At 33.4% G+C, this 17,087-nt stretch overlaps 1 protein-coding gene across 2 annotated transcripts in view; it reads left to right on the forward strand.

Annotated features, from left to right (window-relative positions):
- ADAMTS6 (ADAM metallopeptidase with thrombospondin type 1 motif 6) overlaps positions 1-17,087 on the forward strand; it is a 305,810-nt gene that overhangs the window by 16,329 nt on the left and 272,394 nt on the right. For both annotated transcript variants that reach the window (XM_073905405.1, XM_073905407.1), the window contains exons 4-6: positions 1,894-2,105; positions 2,611-2,694; positions 3,199-3,344. In XM_073905405.1, the coding sequence (XP_073761506.1) occupies positions 1,894-2,105; positions 2,611-2,694; positions 3,199-3,344 (442 nt within the window). The remainder of the gene's footprint in view (positions 1-1,893; positions 2,106-2,610; positions 2,695-3,198; positions 3,345-17,087) is intronic.

Here is a 17,087-nt window from a genome sequence, read left to right on the forward strand (position 1 = left end):
GGAAAACTAGGCATGATTTAAATACATGAATGGTTTTCTGATCTTGACTGAGCAAAAAAAAAAATTAGAATTATGTTAATGCAGAAAGGATTTTGACCATTTCATAACAATATTACCATAAATTCAATGGCTTAAGCAATATACTTTTATTATCTCAGTTTCTGTGGAACAGCAGTTGTACGTGAATGAGCTAATTGACTTAGTCTCAGTCAGGACTGGATTCTCATCTGGAGTCTTGACTGACGAAGAATCTCCCTTCGTATTCCCATAGTTGTTGGCAACATTCAGTTCTTTGCTATTAAAAGGCTGAAAGCTTTAGTTTGGGGCTGGTTTCTGCCAGAGGCCATCTGTAGCTCCTTGCCATGTACAGTTCACCAAATTGGTTGCTTACTTCCTTAAAGCCAACAAGGGAAAAACTCTAGTAAGAAAGATGCTACAATATTATGTAACATAATTATGTACTCATATGTATGTATTCATGTATATCCCTTTATCTTTGCTGTCTTCTCTTGGTTAGAAGCAAGATACAGGTCCCGCCCACACTAAAGGGGAAGAGATCACATGAAGTGTAAACATTGGGAGGTCATGGGGGCCACCTTAAGAGTCTGTCTGGAATAGGGGAATACTTACTGGCTGTCTAGAAGTTATACTATTGAAATAAGAAGTAATATGTCTCTGCCTCTCTTGGCCTTTAGGAATAAAAATACTCAATTTATATGAGCTTCAAAAATATTTTACTGGTATCTGTCATAGTCATTTCTATCTCTTATTTCTTAAAATTTATAACTTTTACCAAAGTAATTTTTAAAAGGTAAACTAAAGAAATTAGAAAAATAATAGAGAATACTGCCAGATTCTGTGAATTATATTATAAAAATTAATCTGATTCTTCCTCACTAAATTTTTTAATAAGTAGTTGTTAGAAAGATCTTACAGATATGAAAGTAAGGTATGTAGAGGAATTATACTTGTTCAAGTTTATTAAATAAAGATGAATATAAATGAGACAAGTGTTTACAAATGCCATAGTACTAAAAGGTTTTCTCTGTACTGAAGGACCGTTAGAAAACAAAGGATTAAACTGCAATCCGGAGTAAAATGTGGTTTAAAGGAATTCATGCTGTAATCATAATCTTTCAACTCTCATTGTAGCACCATTTACCTCTAGGTTTTAGAAGAGTAATACTTTGGGTACTCTGTTAGTATAAATAGTTGTATATTGCAAAACTAAATGAAAAACTTAATTCACAGCCTTTTAGAATTGAAATTTCTAGAGCAGAATTGCTCTAATTAAGATAGTTTAATAAAGGATCTTACTTTAAAATAAATGCTCAGAGGCATTTTAGGAATAGGATTTTGGGGGTACCTGGCTGGCTCAGTTGTTATAGCATGTGACTCTTGATCTTGGGGTGGTGAGTTCAAGCCCCACGATGGGCATAGAGCTTACTTAAAAAAAAAAGTAACAGATTTTTGCAATATTGATGTTCTTCATCAGAACTGTCTTAGGGTGTTTAGAAAGTTAATGCTCTAGTTGTTTTTAAAAAAGCTTTATGAAGTACATATTCTATATACAAAAATATTATGACATAGTTGGTCATTGGAGTAATATGAAATGATTATTTAAAAATATTTTTATTAAATAATTCATTAGGCTTATTTTTTGTTATGAGTAGCTGAATGTTATTAATGTTTAATTTGTTTCAGGTAAAATGACTATTTTGAATACTTTAAAGAGTTTAATTTTCTTACTACCACATTTCCTCATCCCCTCTCTTCACTGAAAAATCTTAATACTTTAGAGAATTTGTGAGAAGCATGTCTATATGAAAGATTTAAAAATAAGTTAGCTTAATTGGTGAACCTATCTGAACTAGTTAATTATTTTTATTATAGACCTCATAAGAAGTGGCAAACCTTGGTGGCTGAATGACACATCTACTTTTCCTTCTTCACTACCAATTAATGGCACGCATATCCGCCACAGACAGAAGAGATCAGTAAGCATTGAGCGGTTTGTGGAGACATTGGTAGTGGCAGACAAAATGATGGTGGGCTACCATGGCCGCAAAGACATTGAACATTACATTTTGAGTGTGATGAATATTGTAAGTTTGATGCCTCTCTATAATATTTTAACTTAATAATTTGTGGTTTTGACTAAGGTCATGGATTTTTAATGTGAATTAATGATTTTAAGAATTTACTCATCTAAAATGAGAAAGAATTAATATATTAATGTTTCAGTTCCATAGGAAATAAATTTAAAAGTGACCTTATTATTCATTTTAGGTAACATGACTTTTTGAATGGGTCGTATTAAATCTTGTTTAAGAGGTTTTCTTTAACTTGAAACATCAGCTCACCCTCTTAATTACTATGTTGTAGTTCAGTTTTAGGAGCAAATATTTCTTGAGGTAGATTTGTATAAAAACTTTTATGGAGGCATCTTGAGGGTAGAATTCTAAGTGATATGAGATAAAATAATATCTTTTTATATACAAAGTGGTTTAATTTATGAAAAATTGTTTTACCATTCTTTAAAAAAATATTAAACAATCAGCCTATGATTTTTGTCTGACTTTGTGTCTTTTCTTATTTTCTGGAGGTCAGGTTGCCAAACTTTACCGTGATTCCAGCCTAGGAAACGTTGTGAATATTATAGTGGCCCGCTTAATTGTTCTTACAGAAGATCAGGTAAGAATGAGTTAGTTTAGAAATCTAAAACCCTTAACAGACAGACTGTAGAATTATGTAGTATAAAATAAAATATTTTATTATTGATCCTCTTAGGAAGTTCTAGTTGAATATGATCTTCACCACTAAGCATTTAATATTTTAAGCAAATTTTAAGTAGTTTATGAGAATATACCTCCTATGTCATGTTAAGGCTCTATATATGTATATTAGCTATATGTTTCAGTATAAAGATGAGCATTTGTTTGGCAGATCTAATAATAGTGGTTTTGGTTGCTGAGAATCCCATATATTCACATGATCATTAAAGCTGGAACTGGAAAGAATATTCAGTAGTACACTAAATTAACTCTAGGTCAGATATTACAGAGATAAAAATTGGCAAGAGATTATTCCTAGAAACCACTGCTTCTAATTATAGTCCCACTTTAGTTCTTCAAAAGTTTTAACAACTGACCTTAGTAATTTGTTTGGAACATTTCTGGTATGCATGTTGTATTGCAGCCAAACTTGGAGATAAACCACCATGCAGACAAGTCCCTCGATAGCTTCTGTAAATGGCAGAAATCCATTCTCTCTCACCAAAGTGATGGAAACACCATTCCAGAAAATGGGATTGCCCACCACGATAATGCTGTTCTTATTACTAGGTATGGTTTGTTGCAAATATTTTATCTTTGATTGTTGTGTTTAATATTTTAACTATATTTGGTACTATCTAAAGTCTCATTCAGGTAATGAGTATATTGAAAGCAAAATGGTAATTTGTTAATCACCACTGAGAAGGAATATATTACACTATTATTGTGTTTGCATCAAATGAACCAAATAAGAAAAAAGAACATAGAGTTGACTCAGAAATGTAATAAACATCTTTCCTTCAACTAATATCTATTCACAAGGTTTAATTGGAAGCACATGTATGTTTTGTTAATTGAACAAAATACATAATAAAACAAAGATTAAAAAGCACGGGATTATATTTTAAAAACAAAACTGAGTCATCACTCTTGGTTATAAAATACATCAATTATTCTTACCTCCAAATTGTTAAAAGGGAGGACATCAATAGTTACACAATTTACTTAGATGAATGTTTATTTAATTAAAAATGTTTTAATTAAGGTATAAATATAAAGAAGCACATTTATTAGGTTATATGTTGAATAGCTTGCTTCTCAGGGTAAAATTATTATTTGATGATAATGCAATTAATTCATATATTTCTTTCCAGTTTTACATAACTTGTTCAGATCCTTTTATTCCTTACTCTCTAACAAGAATTCTGGGAAGTAGATACCATTATTATTTTTCTCATCTAGAAAATGAGGAAACCAGTTTTAAATACTTAAATCGCTCAAGCAAGTGAAAGTGCCGGTCTCAAACCCTGGTGATCCTGTCTTCCATGACTGTGGTATCTTAGACTACTGTCTTAGTTTTTTAATACCTTAATTATGACTGGTTAGAAGCATGATTAAATCATTTTAAGATGAACTTATCTTTTGACCTCTTATCAGTATTTAAAAATGAAAAAAAAAACCAATAAGCAAAATGGAAGCATTATTCTATCTTGGTGAAATGAAATAGCCTTTGTTGTCTTGATTATTTCTTTTAATTTGCAAGATAGTACTTAACAATGGTGTGCCCTTTGACTCTACATTAAACGATATGGTGGGAATGTAAAGTTACATGGCATCGGAATCTTGAGATCCTAGAAGATAATGTGAATTTAGCTTTTTGAAAAAATGTTCCTGTTAACTAAGTTGTAGAGTTAAAGCTTCTCGGTTTATTTATTTATTTTTTCAGTTATAATTACTTTAATTGACTTCATCTACCTGGCATTGTAAGCTAGAAAATTTTGTTTATGACATACTTGCTGAATAAAAACAACATTGTATGGGTTCTGTATTCATATGTGTTGACATGTCAGTCTGATAAATTCTGCAATTCCTCAGAGTCTTGTGGTCTGGAATGATTCCCAAATATATCTGGGGAGTTAAAAATATACTAAGAATTGTGCAAATATAGAAACCTTTGTATAAAAATATATATATGGATATGATTAGTGTCAATGAAATTACTACAGGAGAATGTTTATTATATATGGTTAGCAAAATGATCACAGATAATTTACATTGGCTTCTGTGTTTATATTTATTAAAGTCCAACTCTCCCCAAAAAGGCAATGCCCACTGGGCTCCTGGTGCTTTATATTTTTGTTATTGTATGTGCATTCAATTTTTAGCTTTTGTATCAAATGACAGTAGCTATACCAACAGTGCACGTTTATAAGTATTCGAGTCATGAAATATATCTGGGCAGTTAGCCATCTTTTCTTTGCACTGGCTACAATATTCAGCTGTCTTGTTCCTCTGAATTGGCCCAGATATTTTTCTGATCCTCTGCAGAGTTCTTCCTTGTTTCTATAAGCTATCTTGAGTGCCTTTTTGATGCCTGAGGTTTGAACATAAAAACTTGTCTCCTAATGGTCAGAGTAGTACTAGAAATTATCTCAGAATGTAATAGGACCGTACTTTGAAGAGTTCATATATCATACCATTTTCAATTGGTTATATAGTGGAGGTTAGAAAAGTATCTCTTTGGGGCAGCAGAGAGTGCCTTTTTGAATTGTTGTAGTCTCAAAGTAACTTTGAGCTTATTTAAACGTCTACTTATTTAAAAGTCTAATTGTCTTTGAATTATTAAGGCCATGGAGTGACATCTAAATCTGATGAATATCATCTCTAATATTTAGAGTTTTTGTTGGGTGGTTTACCATCTTGATTCTTCCTTATATACTTTTAATTTGTGAAATTGAATATATCTTTAAATCATACTGCTACTTTTAGTAAAAATTCAAAGAATTTTTATAGATGCTCATATACTAACGTTTTTCATTGCTTCATGTAACTCACTCATTAACATATTCAGGATTATGACTTCACCATTTATAGGTAAGTTCATGCTTGAAATGTCAGCTCACTAGGGAGAATGTATAATGTGTTTACTGAGAATTCCAGAGAAAAATTGATGGATATGTTTATGTCCACTAGGCCCAATTTTATCTCAGGGATTTAAATGTTTTAAGCAGAAAACCATTTGGAACTGTAGTTACTTAGGTAATAATAGTTGCTTTTGAAAAAATGAAAGTATAAAAACCTAACATACTATCTCCTCTTAGCAAATAATATTTTATTTTTTTATATTGATATAAATTTAAAGCAAACTGTGCTCTACAAAGCTATGAAATCACTGTGACTAGACAGAAATAAATAAGCAATATAAAAAATTTAAAATTCTGGGTGTGCCTGGGTGGCTTAATCAGTTGAGCATCCGACTTGATTTTGACTCAGGTCATGATTTCAGGGTCGTGAGATTGAGCCCTGCGTGGGGCTCTGCGCTGAATGAGGAGCCTGCTTAAGAGTCTCTCTTCTTCTCCCTCTGCCCTGCTCCACTCATACACTCTGTCTCTAAAAAAAAGTTAATTAATTAAAAAATTTTTTTAAATTTTATTTTATCTGGTATAAAAAATACTGCATTAACACCAAAGAGTGTATTAAAAACTATTTATATACACACATATGTTTTAATTTTTATATATATTTATTTGTATACATAAGTGTTTGTATATGTGTATATAAGTATATATAATGAACATCTGTTATATACCAGCTAGCTTTATCAAATCTTTTTTTAAACATTGAGGTATAATTGACAAAGTTGTATATACTTTAAGTGTACAATGTGATGACTTAGTGTGCCTGGATGTTCATATATCTCCCCAGATATTGAAAGTTCTCAGCCATTATTTCCTTAAATAAGCTTTTTGCCCCTTTCTCTCTTCTTCTTGGACTCCCATGATGCTAATATTACTTCATTTGGTGATGTTCCATAATTTAGGTAGGCTTTCTTCATTGTTTTTTGTTTGTTTGTTTTTTTCTTTTAGTGGGTAGTGTCAAATGATATGTTTCCAAGTTCATGGTTTCTTTTTTTTGCTTGATATGTCTGTTGTTGTTCTCTATTGCATTTTTTAATTTCATTCATTTTATTCTTCAGCTTCAGAATTTCTAATGGTTCTTTTATATAATTTTGATCTCTGTTTTGAATTTATTATTTTATTCACATATTCTTTTCCTGATATCATTGAGTTGTGGATCTGGGTTCTTTTGTAACTTGCCGAACTTTTTAAGAACAGTTATTTTGAATTATTTGTCTGTCAATTTGTAGATTTACATTCTTTGCCCTCAGTTACTGGAAAATCATTATATTCCTTTGGTGGTGTCATGTTTTCTTGACTTTTCATCTTTCTATAGCTTTGTGTTGATGTCTGTGCATTTGATGAAATAGTCACCACTTCCAGGTTTTATGGAATGGTTTTGGTAGAGAAAGATCTTCATCTGTGGACATAAGAGTGCTGGCTGGGTCGAGTATGGTGTTTCTAGCTCTGGAGAAGTTCCAGCAATGTAGTCTCTATTCACCTTTGTCAGCTGAGATTAGCCTTAGTGAAGATTTCAGAGTTCCTCAATGGTCAAGGCTGCATTTGTCTGCACCAGCAGTAAAGGCAGTTGGGGACCACCTGATCTCTTTTTCTTTCATGGGGGATGTCATGATGGAGGGGATTTCTCTTGAAGCGGGGTCCAGCTTGCAAGTACCCACATGAGTGTGGGTAGTACCGATGTCTGGTATGTGGAGACATTTGGTAATATGACACTATATAACTAGGTCAAGAACTGATTAATATTTTGTATTTGAAACTCTAATAAACAGAATTTAAGAAGATAAAATAGAACTATATATATACACTTAAAAAGCTACACATGTTGGGGCACCTGAGTGGCTCAGTTGGTTAAGCATTTGCTTTCTCGGGGAAGGCATCGAGCCCCATGTCTGGCTCTCTACTCAGCAGAGAGTTTGCTTCTCCTTCTCCTTCTGCCTGTTATTCCCCCTGCTTGTGCTCTCTCCCTCTCTCTCTGTCAAATAAATAAATAAAATCTTAAAAAAAAAAAGTTCTGCATGTTACAAAACTTTGTATTGAGAAACTGTAAATTAATGGGTACTTAGAAATACATATCTACAATTTGACAGATTTAAAAATTATTTATATTCCCACATGAAGTCAGGAAGTATTCACCAAATTTAAAGTCAAGACAATTTCCTTTTTTCTATTTTTTAAATATCTTTAAGATTTTACTTATTTATTTGAGAGAGAGAGATAGTGAGAGAGAGCAGGAGCAGCAGGGGAGAGGGAGAAGCAGGCTCCCTGCTGAGCAGGGAGCTCGATGATGCGGGGCTCAATCCCAAAACCCTGGGGCCATGACCCGAGCTGAAGGCAGACACCCAACCAACTGAGCCACTCAGGTGCCTCAAGTCAAGACAATTTCTAAATTTATTTTGTGGCAAAAGCATTTAAGAAATCTTTTTATAGTATGAAAATCAGTAGGCATTTAGTGACATAGAGTATTCTTGCATCAGTGTTGAGCAATTAACATGAACACACTAATGCATTAATTTCCTGGATTTCTCTCCTATCAAATATTAGAATCATGTTTTCTATCTTTAAGATACTAGTATATAACAATATATATTTCAGACAGGAATTATAACCTAAATTCTTTTAGGTTATAGATTTATTGAGATATAATTCATAGACCATACAGTTTGCCCATTTAAATGTACAACTCAGTGGCTTTTAGTATATTTGCAGGGTTGTGCAACCATACCATAATTAATTTTAGGACATTTCCATCATTCCTATAAGAAGTCATCCCCTAGTCTCGTATCCTTCCCATCCCAGCCCCAGACTGAGGCAACTGCTAATCTACTTTTAGTCTCTATAGCTTTGCCTATTCAGGACTTTGTGTATGAATGGAATAATAAAATATGTAGTCTTTTGTGACTGGCTTTTACTTTGCGTAGTGTTTTCAAGGCTCATCTACATTGTGGCACGTATCAGGACTTACTTGACCACAATCTTGAAAATTCAAGATCCAGAGCTTTTAAGAATGCCTCTACTAATAGACTATTCTTTAATAATCATAAGTCCTTTTCAGTTTTTCATTAATGAAATGCATAGGACATATAAATACATCTCATAATACAGACGCAAAAATTGCACACCAAGTCACATATTTTAGTCTTTAATTAAAAAGAACATATTTATCCTCTTAAGGGATCATGACTATTTGCTTTGTTGCTGCTGGATTTTAAAGGGATTAGAATTTCCAAAGTCAACTAATGTTTTCAGTTGGGAGATTGAAAATAGCTATAAAAAATAGTTTCTTGCTAAAACTTGGCCTATTGTGTGTGGGTTTAAGCAAGTTTTCTTAATTTTTAAAGGATGTATCGGAATTAAGTATTACCTTCATGATTATATATTAAAACAGATAGGAAAAGGAAATTAAATGTGGTACATTACCATTTATTTGGTATTCATTTGTGGATTTCTTTTTTATCCTTAAGGAAATGCCAGATAAATTTTTTATGAACTATCACTAAGCTTTTAAGAGTATACAAGTTTGGGGCACCTGGGTGGCTAAGTTGGTTAGGTGACTGCCTTCAGCTCGGGTCTTGATCCCAGAGTTCTGGGATCGAGTCCCACATCGGGCTCCCGGCTTAGTGGGTAGCCTGCTTCCCCCTCTGACCCTTTCCCTTCTCATGCTATTTCTTACTCTCTCTCTCTCTTGCTCTCTCTCAAATAAATAAATAAATAAATAAATAAATAAATAAATAAATAAGTAAAATCTTAAAAAAAAGAATATACAAGTTTATCGGCAGCAGCGGAATCTTGAATTCAGTTTGCAGATGAATTGATTTTGGTATTTGGGCATTTAGAAGCATTTATTTTTCCCTTATCACTCTTGTACTTTCATTCTTAATTATCCAAATCACCTATACCATTCTTCCTTTTCCAGTTTCCGTTCACTTCATCCCTGGTTTGTTGATTCCTTACTCAAGTGTATTTATCTAGATTCAGTTTCCATTTCAATCAAGGATTATGACAGACTTGTGCAACCTTAATTTCCTGTGCAATCTGGGACACTGTTAAGAGTGAGAGAAGGTACCATTGGCAGGTATGCCTAGACAATAGGCCCAAACTAGGATCAGGTATATCAGGATTATGGTCATCCCGGGCATTACCTATGTTTGCTTCTTAAATTTAAAAATGGAAATAAGAAGATACTTTTTTCTCACTGCCTAAGGTTGACTAAATACATGCAATTTAATGAACTATCTTTATTTAGAAACCTTGACTAAAACTGATGTTTATTTGTAATAGGTATCATTAAATACTTAAAGAGGGGTCTATTCTAATAAACACTTAACTTTAAGGAATAGTAAGTTTAGTATCTATATTGGTTTTATGGATGTATTTATGCAATTATTTATTATGTGCCAAATTCTTAAGTGCTTTGCAGATGTTTAATCTTTTAAATATCACAATAACTCCCAAGTTATAACAACTTGGGAAAATATAAAGCTTTGGAAAGTATAAAAACTATTTTAAAAATCTTGTCTGCTAATTTTAGTATCTCTGTCAGTTCTGAATCAGTTTCAATTGACTAATAAATCTCTTTATTATGTGTTGTATTTTCCTGCTTCTTTGCATACCCGGTGATCTTTGATTGGATATCAGATGTTGTGTTATTATACCTTTTGGGGTCCTGGATTTATTTGTAATAAATATTCTAATTTCTGGGGACATCTGGGTGTCTCAGTCTGTTAAGCCTCTGACTTTAGCTCAGATCATGATCCCTGGGTCCATGATCCCAGCATTGGGCTCCTTGCTCTGCGGGGAGCCTGTTTCTCCCTCTGCCTGCCACTCCCCCTGCTTGTGCTACCTCTCTCTCTCTCTCTCTCCGACAAATAAATAAATTTTAAAAAAATTCTAATTTTCAGAATGCATTAGGTTCCTTGGATCTTGATTCTTTTGTGTCTTGCTTTTAAGATTTGTTATGCCGGACAGGAGAAATGCTCAGTGTAGGGCTAATTATTCCCCAGTACTGAGGTAAGTCCCTTCTGAACACTGTTATACAAAACCTTGTGAATCTTGGGGTTTTCTAGTTGTGCTGGGTGAGAATAGTCCCTTTATCCCACGTTATATGAGTGATGGGATATGTCATCTCTAATCCTTTTGGGTAATTCTTTCCCTGGCCTTGGGTTCTCCCCTCACACCCATGAGCTGATTAGAATTGTCAAGAGTTTCCTTCTGGAAATTTCCAAAATTTGCTCTTTGTGTAACTTTCTCTTCTTCTATAGCTGGTCCTATAAATTCTAGCTAGCATGATCTCCCATATTTCCTGCTCTGTCTCTTCCATACTAAGAGCGCATTGGGCTCTCCTGGCTTTCCCTACTCTGTAGCAGGGCCTGGAAATTTTCAAGGTGATAAGCTGGGATAATGCTAAGAGCTTAATTTGATTGCTGTTTCTCAGGGATCACTGTCCTTCATTTCCTGATGTCTAGTGTATTTTAAAATGATATTTTATGTACTTTGTTCATTTTTAAAATGGTTTCAGGCAGGAGGCTTTCCACTTTTGGGGATTTCACCCTGTTTTTTTAAGCAACACTCCCATTCGTCTGCAGCACTCTGTGTTCTCCTCCAGTCAGTAAGACTGCAACTTTCTGCTTTCTATTTTGTCACCCTGCCAGTAATTAATTGATTATTCCCACAAATGTTTTTGTAAATTTTATGAATTACTGATGAAGTGACTGTATGAACTTTAATAAGGTCTAACCTGTTAAAACAAGAACAACAAACACACAAACTCAAAATTGTTTCAGTTTATGTTAATTCTGTACAAATCTATTAAAATTAAAATATTGTTAATTAAAAGTTTAGTGATTTCTTGTATCTTGCCTCTTTTACTTCTATCATGTTTTCTTAGTTGGTTTGACTTATTTTCAGAAATGTTTGAGTTAGAATCAAGGAGTAATGAATATTTTTCTTTTTTTTTGAAGATTTTACTTATTTATTGGACAGAGAGAGATAGTGAGAGCAGGAACACAAGCAGGGGGAGTGGGAGAGGGAGAAGCAGGCTTCCTGCCGAGCGGGGAGCTGGATGTGGGGCTTGATCCCAGGACCCTGAGATCATGACCCAAGCCGAAGGCAGACGCCTAATGACTGAACCACCCAGGCGCCCCATGAAGTAATGAATATTTTTCTTAACTTTACATTCCCTAGGTGATTTTGGGGGGTGGCTTTAATTCTTAACATTAATATTATTTAAATATAAGAATTTTTTGTACATCAGGTAATCTCAGTGGGAATTGAAAGAGTTCACGTAAACCAGCACATAAGTAAAAATATGAGACTCAAAGGCTGTATTTTATATGGCAAATGTCAACCAGCAGGTGATTTGCAGCTAATTAACAAGAGTATTATATTAAGTGGAATGTTTTCTGCTAACTATAACTACATTTGCAAGAAGCCTTACTTTAATAACAGGTGTATCTTTGAGTTTAGCATTAAAGCAAGCACATGTTTTATTCTAACTGTAAGAGCAAGAGAATAAATGAATTATTTAAGATATGCTGTTAGTAAAAATTGGACAATTAAAACCTTCACGTGTGCTTACTTAACATACAAACAAGGGATAAAGGCATAATGAAATACATTAAGCAACAAGAAAAATAAGATCTTATATGTAATAATCATATATTGTCTTTCTTTCTTAAAAAGTTACTAGATTTCTAGTATGTGCAAGGCATTATCTTAGATGCTGGGATCTGGGGTGAGCTAGACAAATACTCTGCTTTCATGGAGCTTACTTTCTAATGTATGGAAATAGACAATAAACAGGTAAATAAATACTTTCTTGACTGGCAGATTTGAAATACATTGTTAATAAAGGAAATGCTATTTCCATTTTGAAGGATTTTTAAACAAGGGAAAACAGCTGTCTTTCTGAAATGATTGAATGAAAGCTTGCCTTAAGTTGGAGCACTGACATTTTTCTCTCAAGATTTCTTCCAACTTGGGGATTCCATGCTAAGATAAAATAAGATGCACATTGAAATAATGTCACAATTTGCTGAGGAGGGAGCAAATTTAATAAGACATAAATTGTTGACCTTTCATCCCTTAATTGGGCTTTTAAAAAAGTCTTCAAAATATATTAAATAATATTGGTTTCTCAAAGTAATAGTAATAAGGATTATCATCACTATTTCATGTCTACAAGTACGTACATTTTTTTAAGGATTTTTTATTTTTTTAAGTAAACATGGAGCTCAAACTCACAGCTCTGAGATCAAGAGTGGGACACTCTACTGATTGAGCTACCCAGGTGCCCCTACAAGTACATACGTTTTTATTGTTCTTTTATACTTTATTTTTTTATTTAAAAATTTTTATTCTTTTTATTTTGTACTAATTTTAGAATTACAAAAAAAGCACAAAGAGTTCTCTTATGACCTTTGCCTTGCTTCTCCTACTGTTAGTTAACATCTTATATATTAATAATACAGTTTTCAAAACTGGACATTAATATTGGTGTAATATTATTGGCTAAATTAAAATATGCCCAAACTGAAAGAAAATACAGAAAATAATATAATGGATACTCATGTTGATTTAGCAGATGTAAACATTTTACAATATTTCTTAGAATCCTTTGAAAAAATAAGGGTTGCTCATAAAGTTGGAGGCTTTTCTGCACTCCACTTCTATTCCCTCTTTTCTTCACCTGAGATAACTACTATCTTCAAACTACTGGAGTTTGTATGGATCCTTCACATCCATGTTTTTGTGCTTTTGCTGCATCAGCATATATACCCAAAGGTTATGGCTATATAAAATATTAAAATATATATAAATAAAATATAAAATATATTTTTAAACATATTTTTAAAAGATGTATTTATTTTAGAGAGAGGAAGTGTGGTGGGGAGGGGCAGAGGGAGAGGGAGAAGGGAGAGAGAAACTGTAAGCAGACTCCATGCTGAGCACGGAGCCTAACCCAAGGCTCCATCTCATGACCCTGAGATAATGAAACCAAGAGTCGGATGCTTAACCAACTGCACCACCCAAGCGCTCCAATATAAAATATGTTTTTCTTTGTATTTTATATTTTAAATTAATTTGTATTTACTTTTGAGTTCCCTAGGGTAAGTGCATAGTAGTAGAATAGCTGGGTCATAAGGAGTGAGCAATTTCAACTCTATTAAGTACTGGCTAAATGCTCTACAATATGGTTTTACCAATTTACACACTCTAAAGCAGTGTAGGGAGAGTTCCAGTTTACTCCAATTTGCCTAACACAGTGCTTAGCTTTATAATGCTTCATACATTATAGTGACTAGTGTTGGTTATCAGTAAGTTAGTAATTATTATCGGACCCAAATTAATGTCATTTTAGTATTTTAAAAATTTTACTAATAAATAACAATGGATTTAGAAAGGTAAGTTGTACATTTATGTATTAGGAACTTGCCTTGTCATTTGCTTCCACCTTTAATTAGTGGCTCATTGTAATGTACTTTTTTAAAAAAGATTTTATTCATTTATTTGAAACAGAGAGAGTGAGTGAAGAGAGCAGGAGATGGGGAGGCAGAGGGAGAGGGAGAAACAAACTCCCCACTGAGCAGATAGCCCAAAGGTAGATCCAGGTCTATCAATTTCTTTTTTTTTTCCCCTGTAACACCTTTATTGACATATAATTCACACACCATGCAGTTCACCCACTTAACATGAAGAATTCAGTTGTTTTTAGTATATTTACAGAATTATACAACCATCACCACTATCTATCTTAGAATACTTCTGTCACCCCAATATGAAACCTGTTCTTATTAGCAGTCACCCTCCACTTCCCCTAGTCCTAAAGAACCTCTAACCTACTTGCTGTATAGATTTGCCTGTTTTGGATATTTCACATACATGGAATCATAGTGTAACTGGCTTCTTTGATGCAGAATATTTTCAAGGTTCATCAATGTTGTAGCATGTATCAGTACTTCATTCCTTTTTATGGCCGAATAATATTTTATTTTATGGGTATACCACATTTTATTTGTTATTTCATCCTTGATGGGCATTTAGGTTGTTTCTTCTTTTTGGCTATTATGAATAATGTTGCTGTTAAGATTCATGTACAGGGTTTTATGTGGATGTGTGTTTTAATTTCTCTTGAATATATACCTAGGCAGAATTGCTGGGTCATATGGTAAGTCTGTATTAACCTTTTGAGGAACTGTCAGACTATTTTCCAAAGTGGCTACACTATTTATTTTCCCACCGGAATAAGTGTTCAAATTTCTCCACACCCTGGCCAACATTTTTTATTGTCTGTCTTTTTGGTCACAGTATTTCTAATGAGTATGAGGTGGCAGCTTATTGTGATTTTTGCCTTGGATTTTCTTGAAGGCTATGTTGAGCACTGTTTCATGTGCTTATTAGCTATTTGTCTATCTCTTTTGAAGAAATATATAATGTACTTTGATTTGATTGCATTCCTCGATTGCATTTATGTAGAAACTAAAGATGGACATTTAACTTTATGCAAAATCAGGTTGTCACTCTGAGGAGTGTATTATTCAAGTACTTATTGAATAGATATTGTTGCATAATGGAAAGTGGGCTTTGGAGTCACACAGACCTTGAATTCCACCCTTGACATTACATCTGTTCCTTGGTGAGCTTAGGGCTGAATACCAAAGCACTCTGGACTTGTAGGATGGTGTGGTGTTAATGACATAATGTGTGTGAGTACTGGGTACAGTGCTAGGTACCTGGTAGAGAGGCATAGTAAAAATTTGGAACTATTATTAACGAAATGCTTAGCACAAATCAGGTTTTGAGAAGGCAAAGTATGGTGGAATCATAGAAACAGCACTAATTTTATATGGAGGAGAGTCTAAGCATAACTTTATTTAGGGACTTGAAAGTTCTGTAGGAATTTGGATAAATGATGGGTGCCTGTCAAGAAAGAGACACTGCATGTGCAGTGATATTGAAAATGTGAGTGAGAAAATGGCCTCATTTGGAGAACTAAAATCTCAGTATTTTTAGGATGGAAAGTGTGGGTGAGGAATTATATGAAGTGACATTAGACAGGTAGAAATTCATTCACTGATTCATTCATCCAACCTACGTTTTTGAATTGATAAAAATAGGTCACTGTAAAAAAAAAATGTCATTGTGCTGTTAGCTGCTAGGTATTCAGTGGTGAGTAAGTCAAAGGATGAGCTGGTCAGGTTTGAGGAAAAGAAGGGAAATGTAGTGATCTAAAGGGAGAATGATATGTAATAATATAGAGAAGTTGCAGGGGCCAGACCATTTTGTGTGCATTCTTGTAAGTATAGCACCACAGTATAGAAATAACCATTTCCCCTATTTGTATTTAAATAATTTATTTTGTTTGTTTTTTAGTTAGTAAAAACAATGGAATCCTCTTTGTACACAGGTAAATATGTCCATATTATGCAATGCTAATCAAGAATATATGGACATGGAAAATTCTTCAAGAAATAAAGCAGGCAAACAAAATTACAGAATAATGCATAAAGCATTACTTCTTTTGTGTTTAAAAAATCAACAAAATTAGAAAAAAAAGAGGAAAATTAACTTTTATTTTCTTTATATAAAGGATGACATTGGAAAAATTCAAGTGGAAAAGTGACATGATCAGATTTGAAAAATGTCCCTGGCAAGGATATAGAGGATAGATTGTGTGTGTGTGTGTGCGTGCGTGCGTGTGTGTGTGTGTGTGTGTGTGATTAAGTGCTAATATATGCAAAGCAGTGGAAAATGGGTGGAAAAAATTCAATGCCTCTTTTCTCTCCAGTTCAGAAAGGCTTTTTAGAACTATTTGAATTAACATTTCACTTTCCTTTTTAACTTATCCCAAAGAAGTGGATGCCAGACAAAAATCAGAGCTCCAATGTTGGGAGATGAGGTGTTCTTGATGAGTGAGGTAAAGGGTAAAGGAGAAGGAGAAAAAAGGTTTGAAGACTAAATAAGGGGCAAACTCATTTAGAGACATTTATTAGACATTATTCCTATTGTTTGGTTAAATTTTCACACTGGATTTTTTGGGAGAGTATTTACTAAATTGGCTATATCCTTCCTACTCTACTCCCCCTAAATTCATCAAAAACTAGCATCCCCACAAATGATATCTTTTTCATTTCATAAATTCTCAACATCTTAATAATTGGCCAAATGTTGACAGAAATAATTCTGAAAACTCATTCTAGAATAAGAAAAGAAAAGAAAAGAATATTTTGCCCACTTCTCGCACAATCTCTTCTCAACTTACATTTACTGTTAGTGATCTCATTCATTTTCATTTTAAGTACCATCTATGCAGCTAAGTACATCCATATAGTTTTAAGTACCATTTATATACAAATAAACATTTCTAGCCCTGATCCCTCCCCTAAACTCCATCTGCTGC

The sequence above is a fragment of the Callorhinus ursinus genome, unplaced genomic scaffold, assembly GCF_003265705.2.
Source record: "Callorhinus ursinus isolate GAN/ISIS: 27379988/994484 unplaced genomic scaffold, GSC_fseal_2.0 scaffold23, whole genome shotgun sequence".
Taxonomy (NCBI): Eukaryota; Metazoa; Chordata; class Mammalia; order Carnivora; family Otariidae; genus Callorhinus; species Callorhinus ursinus.